The 12,735-nt window shown below is 31.5% G+C and overlaps 2 protein-coding genes across 3 annotated transcripts; one reads left to right on the forward strand and one right to left on the reverse strand.

Annotated features, from left to right (window-relative positions):
* The first annotated feature begins 284 nt into the window (after positions 1-284).
* Positions 285-3,560, forward strand: LOC120089739 (alpha carbonic anhydrase 1, chloroplastic). The gene is made up of 6 exons (XM_039047116.1): positions 285-540; positions 694-911; positions 1,776-1,885; positions 2,669-2,771; positions 2,902-3,084; positions 3,202-3,560. The coding sequence occupies exons 1-6, from the start codon at positions 468-470 to the stop codon at positions 3,334-3,336; spliced, it is 822 nt and encodes a 273-aa protein (XP_038903044.1). The 5' UTR covers positions 285-467; the 3' UTR covers positions 3,337-3,560.
* Positions 3,561-7,588: 4,028 nt separating this feature from the next.
* Positions 7,589-11,856, reverse strand: LOC120089708. 2 transcript variants are annotated; one of them, XR_005485314.1, is made up of 2 exons: positions 10,550-11,856; positions 7,589-8,158 (listed from the first exon to the last, which is right to left on the reverse strand). XR_005485314.1 is itself a non-coding variant. In XM_039047075.1 (1 exon), the coding sequence occupies exon 1, from the start codon at positions 11,589-11,591 to the stop codon at positions 10,728-10,730; it is 864 nt and encodes a 287-aa protein (XP_038903003.1). In that variant the 5' UTR covers positions 11,592-11,856; the 3' UTR covers positions 10,311-10,727. The 2 variants fall into 2 exon arrangements, 1 of the variants encoding a protein (XP_038903003.1); XM_039047075.1 differs by lacking the exon at positions 7,589-8,158 and having other exon boundaries at positions 10,311-11,856.
* Between the last annotated feature and the right edge of the window lie 879 nt (positions 11,857-12,735).

Here is a 12,735-nt window from a genome sequence, read left to right on the forward strand (position 1 = left end):
TTAGTAAGCTTGTGAACTGACACTCTCTTAAAAACTGAGAGAGTAAGTAAGAAAATAAAAGGGTTTTTTAGCAAGCTTGTGGACTGACACTCTAATAAGTAATTTGTAAAAATTTCATTTGGCTAAAAAACAAAGACGAAATTGGGGTGGAAAAAAAGTAATTACAGAATATAAGAAACAATAAATAGCTACAAACATGTAAAGCCAAGGTGATCCATCATATTCGCCAAAAAAACACACACACACCACCTAAATTTTTTACTTTAAACAAACTCACAGTTTCTCCAAATTCAGCCAACCCCTCCTTTGTCTCTTATTCTCTACCAGAAAGAGAGAGAAAAAGGAATTATCACCACCACATGACCGCCCCATATTTCGCCTTGTAAAGGTGGATTTATAACATATATAACCCCATTATATTTGTCTATTGCTTCAAAGGGGAGTAGCTGTGCTAAGAGTTGGCAAAAATGGCTCCTCCATTCTCCTCTATTTTCGTTTTCTCTCTTCTGTTTATTGGTGCCTTCGTGCAAGCCTATGAACGTAAGCCCTTTTCCATATTTTCTTTTTCCAATCAATCTTCCCATTAAGTTTTCTCTTCTACTTTCCTGGAAATAAAACAATATGGATTTGTTCGTATTGGTTGAATGATTATTCTAAAGTGGTTTGTTTTTGTTTTGGCTTTTGGGTGGACAGAGGCGGGGCAATCTGCTGAATTTACTTATGAGGGCTCACATGGACCTGAAAATTGGGGAAGCTTGAGCCCAAGTTATGCAACTTGCTCCAATGGGAAATCACAGTCACCGATAAACATTGTGAAGGATAACGCCGTGATTGGCAAGCACCTTCAAACACTAGTCAGAGGATACCACGTTGCTAATGCTACACTTATAAACAATGGCTTCAACATTGGGGTCTGCCCTTTTTTAACCTTTTAACTTTCCACTCTCTTCGTCTCTTTCACCCTCCCAATGTCCGGACATACAAAATTTACAGATAGAAAAAATGTCAAATTATTATTTATAAAATTAACAAAAAAAATACTGATAGATAAATAGATTTTTATCAACATTTATCACATGGTACTAGTGATAGACTTCTATCAGTATCTATCACATATCACATGGTACTAGTGATACGACTTCAGTTTTGTTTTTATCATTGATAGACTTTCTATCTGAGAGATAAAATTTTGCTATTTTGTGTAAATAGTTTCTTATTTTTCTATTTTTGACAATTCAAAAGAAAATTATTTTTTATTTCTATTTATAAAAAAAACAGTTTCATATTGGCTTTTTTCTTGTTTTTAGAATAATTTTTAGATTATAATTTTATAAACTAACAATTTTCCATTAAAGAAAGAAAGAAGAAGAAAAAAAAATGGTTTTAATATCTTCATATTGATTTTCTTAAAGAGAAAAAGAATCAATTGCAATCCTTTTTATTTTTTTCCCCATAATAAATTGCGAATCAAATGAGATAAAAAAAAAGGGGGTAAAAATGACTTTTAAACTTTGAATATTCCATTCTTAGAAACTTATTTGAATTGAAAATTCCTCTCTTAATTAAATTCTAAAGAATAAGTCAAAAACATTCTTTTTATAAATAAAATAATTATTTATTTAAAAAAAAAAAAAAAGCTGCGAGACAAAGACACCTACTAGATTCACACATATTTATTTATTATTCAGACATTGTGAAAAATCAACAATAAAATAATAAAATTAAAAAAAAAAATTGAAGCTATATTGACACACTTTTTTTCCTTTTAAAATCAGATGCACTTTGGGGAGAATTCAGGTGGAGTAGCTGTCATAGATGGTAAAAACTACAGCCTCCAACAATTGCATTGGCACTCTCCTTCCGAACACCGCCTCGACGGCGAGCAGTATGTTCATTTCCATCTCTCTCTCTCTTCTCAGGCCTCTCTCTGGGCTGGCCCATTATAGGCCCAGCCCATATAATTATCAGGCTGCCCATCCTTTTGGACATTTAGAGTAGCTATAAGCCTATAACAGAAAAAGAGATCTTTCCTAAATATTTTTTCAAAAATTTGTATACCTTGGAAAGTTAATTCTAGCCTAGTTTTTCTAGCTAAATTAATAAATTATGGGCTAAATCTATGAAATAGACTTAGTCTATTTAATAATTGCCAATATCTTTTCCATCTCCTATATTGCTTTTCTAATTTTGCTCTTAATTTTTTCAAAGTTTCAATTAAGTTCTTCCATAAAAAAGAATCATTTCTCCTTGATTGGTATATCCAAGTGTCATGCTCATATGTCCAAATATGTTATTAACATAGGACTAATTTAACAGTTTTTTCACATTGAAGACTACCTATTAGAAGATTGAGTGCTATTTGCAGCATAAATTTTATTAAAACAATGGTACCTCGCATCCTGTCTCAAGAATATGAACACTGAAGTGAATAGAAGATTTCAGAAAATTTTGACTCAATTTGATTTGTATTTTTAAGCTACATTAACATTTTGATGACTTAATTCATGAAACTTCTCATTTCTAGACATGTCTAAAGACCAGACGGACTTAGAAAACTGGTTCGAATTTCATCATAAAAATCAATCTAAATCTGCTCAAGTTTATCTGTTATATAAAGTTCGAGGAATTTTGGATTTGAACTTACCTCCGTGCTGTCCGAATCGAACAGATTTGCAGCCGAGCTTCATCTACTCCATCGGGCAGACGACGGCAGCCTCGCCGTCGTAGGAATCCTCCTCCAAATCGGCGAGGCCGACCCCCTACTCGCAGACGTACATCAATGAATTACTCAATTTCATCCTCTCACAATATACATTTGCCAAAAAAAAAAAACACACACACACATGCACACAATCATAATCACCATCACAGCAACCGTAAAATCGTGTGGCTAAATTGCAGATACACGACAAATTGGTGGAGTTAGCCAATGAAAGCTGCGGCAGCAACGAAGAGGCTCACATTGCAGTAGGAGGCCTAGACATAAAGCACTTGAGGAAGAAGACTCGCAAATACTTCAGATACATCGGCTCTCTCACAACTCCTCCCTGCACTGAGAACGTCATATGGAGCGTTCTCGGCAAGGTAAATCTAAATCTAAATCTCCATTTCTCAAACTCCTCATACAGCGGAAACAGAACGCAACGCGATTACTTTACGCCTTACAAATTAGGGCATAACATTGTAAAAATTACCTCGCAGGTGAGGACGATTTCCCAGCAGCAAATTGAATCACTGAAGGCGCCATTGAATCCGGTATACAAGAACAACGCCCGACCGGTACAGCCGCTCAATGGCCGGAAGATTGAGATCTACGACGAGCTCAGCGAGCACTGAAACCTTTCCTTCTCTCTCGCGCGCCTTCACTTTGCCGCTCAACTTACAATCAGTTTAAGCAAAGGAGGGAGTTCTTAATTACTAAATTAAAACTTCAAAAAACAAAAGGAAAAGAAAAAGAAATGGATGCATAAATACCATTATAACCTTTCTATTTTGTATCCTTCCGTGGATTGATCGAGTAGTAAATGGCAATTTCACGCTTACTCCCTAATTACTTCTAAAATTACAATTTACCTTTATTTNCTCCACTAATCATTACTGACTGTGGCAAAAAACTCCTCAATCCCATGCATTTGTGGAAATTCAATTGCTGCTAATACCTTAATCACGAGGAATTTACATATTTAGGAATTAAAAGTCCCAATTTATATATTAATTAAAAATTATGCTTAAATTTATGAAACGGTTAAATTAAAATGTTATCCTATTTAATAGGTCTATGAATTTGAACTGGTTTTTAATAAATCTCAATTTTTTTCAATTTTATATAAATATATTTATGATATTTTAAAAGTGTATAGAAATTAAACGTAAGATATTAAATTCGAATCATGTTAGTAGAAGTTCAACATAAGAGATTAAATTCGAATCATGTTAGATATAAAATTCAATCAAGTGATTTATGAATTTAAAATCAAATGTCGAATGAATCTATAAATTTCAAGATAATAATAAATTTGACCACATGAAGTTACCATAGTATACTAAACTAGTAATTTAACATACCTCAAAATATTTGTATACTAATATTGTCTTCTTACTGTCAATTTTTTTTGTATATCATGGGTAAAAAGAAATCTTATAATCAATTACATATCATTAAATTTTATTTAAATGTAATCTCTAATAATTTCATCCACGGGTTTACTGGGCGATGACGGTGCTGTTTGTTAGAGGAGGATTGAAGAACGTGATGATGAAGAGGAAAAGAAAAGAAGAAGAGTCCACGTCATTTAAAAAAAATATTATATTAATAAAATTATCAAATCAACAAAAAAAATTCATTATTTGACCGTCACATCATTTAATCTTTAGTCAACTAACCATCTACGTAATCTCTAAAACCATTTAAGAAATATTTCTCAAATTTCAACATTAAACTGTTAGTTTTGAAATTTCATGGACTAAACTGACATGACCTCAAACTTTACGTACCAAAATGTATTTTGTGCTTAACCTGACCAAAAGCATACAGATATATAATCCTCAATCAAAAGACTTATATTATTAAATAAAATAGGAGTACTTTTATTTTAATTAATAAATAGATAAATGAAATAATGAATAAATGGATAAGAATGAGTTGAATGCTTCAAATAAAATGAGAATTGGACAATATGTGATTGGTGGGGCAATCAATTTATAATATAATAAAACCAAAGGAGTCATCAATTAGGGGATGGTTGAATTGAGCTATATTAACTAACAATTCAGCTAAGTGATGTAGCAATGGAAGTACTCTATGAAAATAAAAAAAGAAGAGAAGAAAAAATAGATAAACACAGAAATTATAGTGGTTTAATCTCAGGGTGAGATTTACATCCACTGTGAAAGGTCTCTCAATCTTCTTTACTAATATTGATTATAGGAATACAGAGGAATTTCTTTTGGAAGAGGAAATACAAAGTTCTCGTTATCACAGCAACAAGAAGAAAACACTTAAATAGCCAATGTTTCAGAATTTGCATAGTCATACTCGATCCTCGATAGCATCTTACTCGATGCTCGATCACTCACTTACATGCTTACTCGCTTCCTCGATGCTCCCCTAAACGCTTGCTCAACCAGCCATTTAATTACATAAGGGGAAATACTTCAGCTGGAACCACTTCACGCACGATAAAATCCTTGAAAGGAGAAACGAATTCAGGTGACATACCTCAACTAACCAATCCCGTGTTGCCTATTGTAACAAATTTAGTGGAGGAATATTCTACTTCCAACTCATTCACAAACAGCTTGATGATGGGCCTACGAAACAACAATAAGAATACTCTTTCCTTGCAGACTACAAAGAGTATACCAAGCCCAATTAGAAGCCAAATTAATGTGCTGAAATAAGACAAATCCACTCAATATAATAAATGGCCAAAATGTATTAGGCTAGCAATAAACCACAACAGGGGCCTTTGAGGCAAGAATGTTGGTTATTATAGTCCTATGTTATTATAATAGTTTGTACTTGGGTATAGATTATTTTAGTTTGGGTTATACCAGTGTAAACTATTTAATTTGAGAAGTAAATAGTAAACATTGCAGCAAAGAATTAAACAATAATATGAATGTAAATAGTAAAAACTGTAGCAAATAATAAATACGGTAGCAAATTGAGGTTTTGAAATAGTGTTGACGGTAGCTAATTGGGGACTACAAAATAATATTTACTATAGCAATAAGTGATTATTATAGTCTTATAATAGTTCTTGCCCCAAACGCTCCCTTAATTTTCTCCTTCCTAGAAGTAGGTCTTAGTTATATACCGTGCCCCCATCTTTATCTTTTCTTTTCTTTTTTCATTATATCAGACCAATTCATTCTTGCTAATCTCTTTTTTTTTCTATTATTATTTAAGTTTTATTCCCGCTAATGTAAGCATAGTTCAATCCTCTTCTACATATGCCTAATGCACAAGCTCCCCTTCACCTTAGAGGTATCAAACACGCTAATCAATTGAGGTAATATATAGGATGTCATTCTCATATCTAGTCCTATCTCTTAAATCATTCTTTGTTTTCGTTAAAAACTGCAATTTAATTCTACATTTAAATTAACTTGTGGTACTTTGAGTATTATGTTTTTCGAGTTACTAATTGACTTCTAAAAATATTAGTTTTCCTATATTTGAATCATCTTTAACTCGATGTTTGTTATCATTCACAATGTAACTAACAAATTTGAAGAGTTATCAAAATGTAACAAGTAGTTGAACAAATTATAAGTATATGTCACGTCGATGATCTACTAATAATGTTAACAACAAAAAAATGAGTAGAAACATAGTCTAAAATTTACTTTTAAAAAATTTAAATAAAAGCCTAAACCGATTGGTATGGGGTTGGTGGGTTCGGTGGATTTGAGTGGATTTTTATGGGGAAGATGAAGTTTTATGAAGTATCTTCTAAATTTCTTCATTTATTATCTACTTTTTATCAATAGTTTAAAAAACCGAGTCAAATCTTGAAAACTAAAAGAAAAAAAAAAAAACAAAGTTGATTTTAAAAAATTGTTCTTGGTTTTTTGAATTTAGTTGAGATTAACAATTGAACTTGAGAAAGATTCAAATCGTGGTAAAAATGGAAAGGAAATAGGCTTAACTTTCAAAAATAAAAAACGAAAAACGAAATAGTTACGGAACGAAACTTAATTATAATATAATTTTAAAGTTTCATGTGTCACGTTGAATAGTTGTTCAAGTGAAATTTTCCTATAATGTTTGGATAGAAAAATGATATTACAAGTCTGCATATGATACTACAACTCAGCTAATTGTGCAAGGTTGTTGATCATATTTTTTAAATGATGTGGTAGCTGAAGAAAGAGACATATATTTAAAGAAAATCTCATTCTTCCTCCTTTAGAATCACTTTGGTAGGTAAAGAGATATGCAAAATAAAAATGGTGGAAGAACAGCTTATTATATATGGGAACTCTTATATATTCTCTTATTTTATTTTCATTCAAAATATGTGTCGCATCACAACAAATTAATTTAAAGTTTTAATTATTTTTAAAACTTATAATCGACATAATTCAATAAGCCAACAGTAGAATTTAAATTAAACTATATTCTCAAATAAAAATATTTAATCAACGTCTCATTGGGTCTACTATTGTGAAACATAGAGGAAAAATATATATATATATATTTTTTTTTTACAACATGATTTTACATTTTGTATGCAAGTTGAACCATGGTGATTTTAGTCATAGACATTAGAGTTTCAATAGACATTTATCTCGTGTTGTTTTTAGTCTTCAACTCCAAATTAAAAAGATATTCTCTTACTTTTTACTAAACTATATATATCGTCACTACCTTATCCAATATAATTTTGATACATTATTGTAATATTTCATTTCAATAATTTGAAATAATTAAAATTTATATGGATATGTGAAATAAAGGTGATGCATTATTCAGAAGATGATTGTTCCACAAATAGTCCTAGCAATTACATAAACAGCCAGTAAAGTATCAACAACTTAATAGAAAAATAACACATAGAGATTGGTAACCTAATTGATGATAGACTATCTATGTCTAGCGGCAAAGTACCCAGAAAAGATAAATTCGCTAATATGAAGTCAAGTGTTTATAACATTGTACTTATCTGTAAAGTCGTCATAATAATTACAGTGACATATGTAGAGTCTAACTTATGTTGATCACCAAGGCTCTCTCTAGATGTGAGACTCCCTCTCAGTAGAACTTAGGCACCTCCTAAGTATGTGAGTATTAGTGATGAATCATTTGGGTTCCTTCTAAATGTGAGACAAATTCTCGCTGATGCTTTATCTTTCCACTATCAAATGAGACCGGTTTCACTTGATAAACTTAGGCTCCCCTAAGTTTGAGAACTCCTTCTCTGTTGATGAAGTCATAGGATCCTCCCCAAGGATGGGAACCTCTTCACAACCAACGATATTGTAGGCTCCCTTTAAGGCCAAGAACTCTTCTCAAGATTGCTTTTGATATCTCAAGAACAAGAATACTAGAATTTCAGAGTGCTTCGGTGAAGATTATAAAAACATAACTGTGTTCAAATCTCACAATACAAGCGACAATCATAGCAAGTCCACAAATCTGCTCTTTAAATAACTACAGTGGAAGAAGGAAAGTATTCCTAATTAATATCGATAGCCCATGAACATGGAACATATCTCAAAATAAGACAAAGCGGAATAATACGGATAATGAAATAAAATATTCTGTAAAATCAATATCCTCTGCAATATCCCGTAAACATATTATGAGACATCACCGATACTGTCTAAGGGATAAAAAGTCCAATAAGCTTAAATAAATATTTAGCCAATTTTAAAACTCTAACAACATGGACTATAGATGTATGCATGTAGAAGGAGAGGAGGGGAAGAAAGTAGAGATTTCTTTTTAGTTCATTATATTTAATTCTAATTTTTTTTATTTTAAAATATTTTAGGTCACCATATCTGATAATAATTAAACAAAAGCATTAAACGAGGAACTAAATTAAACCATTTTTTATACTTGAGAGATGATTCTACGATTTTGAAATTTATGGACGAAGTTGACAGATTGCTTAAATTTTATGGACCTAAAATGTAATTTATTCAAAATTAAAAAGCTAATTTACAACTAGGATTCTATAAGTTAAAAGAAAAATTAGATATAAAACATAAAATAAGTCTAGTAACTTACCATTTTCTTTTCTCAGAGGGAAAAAAAACTTTCCATTTCTTTTACTTAAATTTTCAAAAGGTTTATTTTCATTGTAACGATTTTATTATTTTGCTTAACAATTCTCTATAATTCCTTCACGTTCCGCTCTCAAACAGAAATTCTAAGTCAATTTTGAAAACAGAAAACAAGTTTTTAAAACTACATTTCTATTTTGAAAATATAATTTTGACTTGCCTTTTAAGTGCTTCAATAAATAAAGTTGGTAATAAAGAAATAAATTTATATAGATTGGAGTAGTACTCATAAGCTTATTCAATAATAGAAAATTAAAAATAAATAAATAAATAAGGCTTGTTTGATAAAAAAAAGAAAAAATGTAATTTTATCATTTTATGTCATCAAATTAATCAAGTTGAACTAATATAAATTCGATAGATATTTTTAAAAGTTATTTTTAGATCATGTGATTCAAATAGTGCAAATTCTGTAAATAATGTTCATTAAAATGCATTATTTATGTAAAAAAAAAGGTTAGAAGACTTTAATAAATATAATATTTTATATTAAAACTCAATTTATTTTCGTCAAATTAGAATATGTACAATATAATATTATAAATTGTATGATATTAAAAGCATGTTAACATACCATCCTGGTCAATTTAATTTGGAGGTTGTTCAATTTTTAGTCTATATACTTTCAAATCTTGAAATTGAGTTCTTATACATTCAATAAATCTTAGATTTAGTCTCTAAATAACTTTTTATTGAAATTGATTAAGTAATAATTTAAAATTTAATGAAAAAAATACAAAATGTAAATATATTTCCAAAATTTATATTGAAAATGCTAGAAGATAATAATTTTTTCCCTAAAAAATGATCGAATTTAGGATTTATAAAAAAAGTACCAAGATTAAAATAGAAACAATTCATAAATTATATTGATTAAAATAATATTTTAATCTAAAAAATAGTAATTATTCAAAATATGTTCATAAGTTAATTAATAATAATTTATATTCAACATATTATTCCGTGCCTAATTACAACTAATTCATAATTCGTAAATATATTATAAGAAACACATCTTTAATAATTATTTAAAGTAAAATTCAATTTCTAATACTAACTCTATTTTCATTTCAAAATTCTATTTTCAGCCGGTCAATCAAACAACTCTTGAAAACACATGTTGGAAATTCAAAATATATATAATGATTCTAAAAATTATGGGCCAAAATAAAATCACCCGCCAAATAAAACTTAAACCCAAAAACTACATCTCGGCCTATTTTTCATCATCATTATTATTATTATATTAAAATAGTACTTCTCAGCCTACATGATCAATGGTCCTTCCTGTCTAGTCCACTGCCTCTGCCTTGGCTTGTTTTGTCTCTAGTTCGATTATTGAGGCTTTTTTCGATGAGCATCATACCGCTAAAAATTTTAAATTCCTTCGTATCATTTTGTCTTTTTTTCTTTAAGTAATATCAAAATGGCTACTGTTGTAAATTTAATTGCCGTTCAGTCCTTCAATTATTTATTATTACTCTTTAGTCCCTAAACTACAACCTATTTCCATATTCCACCATACAAAAGCCATTATTTGAGTAGTTATTAACTGAACACAAAATTTACAACTGCTCATTCCAAAAAAAAAAAGGAAAAAAAATAATAATAACACAAACTTTTTTTTTTATCGACAAAACGACACCGTAAATGCAAATGAAATTGAAAAATAACTGCAAGAACAGTAGGCAAAATTACATGTGAAAAACCGTAGGGTTTTTTTTTTTTTTTTTTTTTTTTTTAACTTACTTACCTTGTGAAGCACGGGAGTGAGGTGAGGACGGTTAAATCAAAGTGCCACGTCATCCATCTACAATAAAAACAAAAAAAGGTCGGCCCACCAGAAGCCCACCTAATCCCGCGGGTCCCGCCGACAGCCCACGCCACAAGGTACCGAGAACCTCAGAGAAGCAGAGCATGCCGTCCGGCGATTATTCTCCATCGCCGACGACCCATGAACCGGATCGCCTCCCAGATGCGAACCGCTTCACGCCGCCCAAACCGGGAGGTTCGATCTCCACACTCCTTCTAGGACGAGATTCCGCAGTTAGTGCGTCGATGTTGAGCGCAATATTATCAGGTGCTTTCATTGCCGGCGAGTCTCCGGCAACTGGAGCGGTTGGTTTAACCGCTGGCGGTTTTTTCCAACCTCTGAAAAGATTCCGGAAAGTAGATAAGAAGCCGCGATGAGTGTCTTTCCGGTTCGGTTTTTCCTTCGGTGGCGCCGGTTCGGATGAACGTCGACGATTCTTCCACCGGCGACTCCGATCTCGCTTCGATCTCACTCTCCCCATACACGAAACTTTCGGCGAAGACGGTTCGACGAGCGCAGAGTCCGATTTTTCGGAAGATCCCGATTGTTTAGGGAACAACCTCGTGTTTCCAGATTTCGCATTTCGACGACTCTTTGAATCCACAAAACAAGTCTTGTGAAGCTTCGGAAGGCCGAGAATCGAGGCCTTCGATTTGAAGTTCAAGGAAAATCGCTGAGAATTCGAATTAGAAGCCGGATTCACACTAGGATTCAAGTTTGTTGAATTCGAACTTCCTTTCGTCGAATCTTTCCTCTCGTAAAAAGCGTTCTGATCTAACCAATCGTACTCCGCATCTTTCGAGAGCCAAAACGATTCCGGTGGAAAATCCGGCGGAATCTCCGGCTGTTCTGTCACCTCTCTGTTCTCACCTTCCGGCCGGTGATCTCCGTCATCAAGAGTTTCCTCGCAGGCGATTTTCCGGTCGTGAGCACCGCCACCGGCACATGCAGAAACCAGAGTTTCCAGATCCACTTGCGGCATAGTAAAACAGAGTGAAGTATAACCACGGAATAGAGATTCAAAAACTTAGAAGCTTTTTCGCAGAGAAAAGAGAAAAAATCTTCCGGTTGACTGGAGCTTGGTGGCGCGTTGTTGAAGACGTCTTTTGAAGATTCAACCAAAAAGAGAACGAAAAGGGAGAATGAAAAGAGATTTTTTTCCCCTTATTTTTCCTTTTTCTTTGCCTTTTGAAATTGGTACGGAAAGAGAAAGCACAAAACGGCATTGGATTGATGTGGAGCGCGAATGAATGACTTTATTTGTATTTTTTTTTCTAAAAAAAACATTTTTTACTCTAAACTTGTAGGATTTTATGAGAAATTTTTAGAAATAATACGATCAAGTTTTTAATTTACAGAATTAGCAAGTTTTTTGAAAAATCATGAGAATAGTTTTTCTCCATCTATCTTTTGCGAGATCCGCTACGGATATTTTGTTAAAAGATATTTTTTTCTGATTTATCTATTTTTTTGGACTTTTTCAAAAAATCTCGTCAGAATTACACTCCAAGATTTAATAATTTTTTTAAAAAAATCATACTACTTAATATTACACAATTGGAGAAATTTGAAAAGATAATTGGTAAATTATTTAGATAATCAGTAAATCAATTCAGAAATTCATGTAATTATGTAGATCTCGGTATTAATTCTGAGTAAAATAACACCGAGATTTATATATTTGAGCATTCTTGGTAAAAACTCGAGCATAATTAATACCAAAATTTGATAACTAAATAACCCATTTGGAATTTTGGAAATTCATACAATTATGAAAACATAAATTATGCAAGATTTGAAAAATTACAAAATAATTTGATATAATATTTAGTAAAAATAATCAAGTTTTGAGGAAATTTGAAAAGATATAAGATTTGCAATGGGAAGATTACATATAAAATTAGCAAATGTCAGTGTGTAATGACATGTACTAAAAAAGCCTAAACCAATCGACAAGTTATAAAAAAAAAAAAAAAAAACTAAATCTCGATGGTCGATCTCGGGTGAAATGGATCAAGAAAACTATTCTAACAAATTTTTTTAAAAAATGCTAGTTTTGTAATGTGAAACCTTAAAAATGTTATTTCTGATAATTTTCACTGGATTTATTCATTAATTTAGACTCT

This window comes from Benincasa hispida, chromosome 11, assembly GCF_009727055.1.
Source record: "Benincasa hispida cultivar B227 chromosome 11, ASM972705v1, whole genome shotgun sequence".
NCBI lineage: Eukaryota > Viridiplantae > Streptophyta > Magnoliopsida > Cucurbitales > Cucurbitaceae > Benincasa > Benincasa hispida.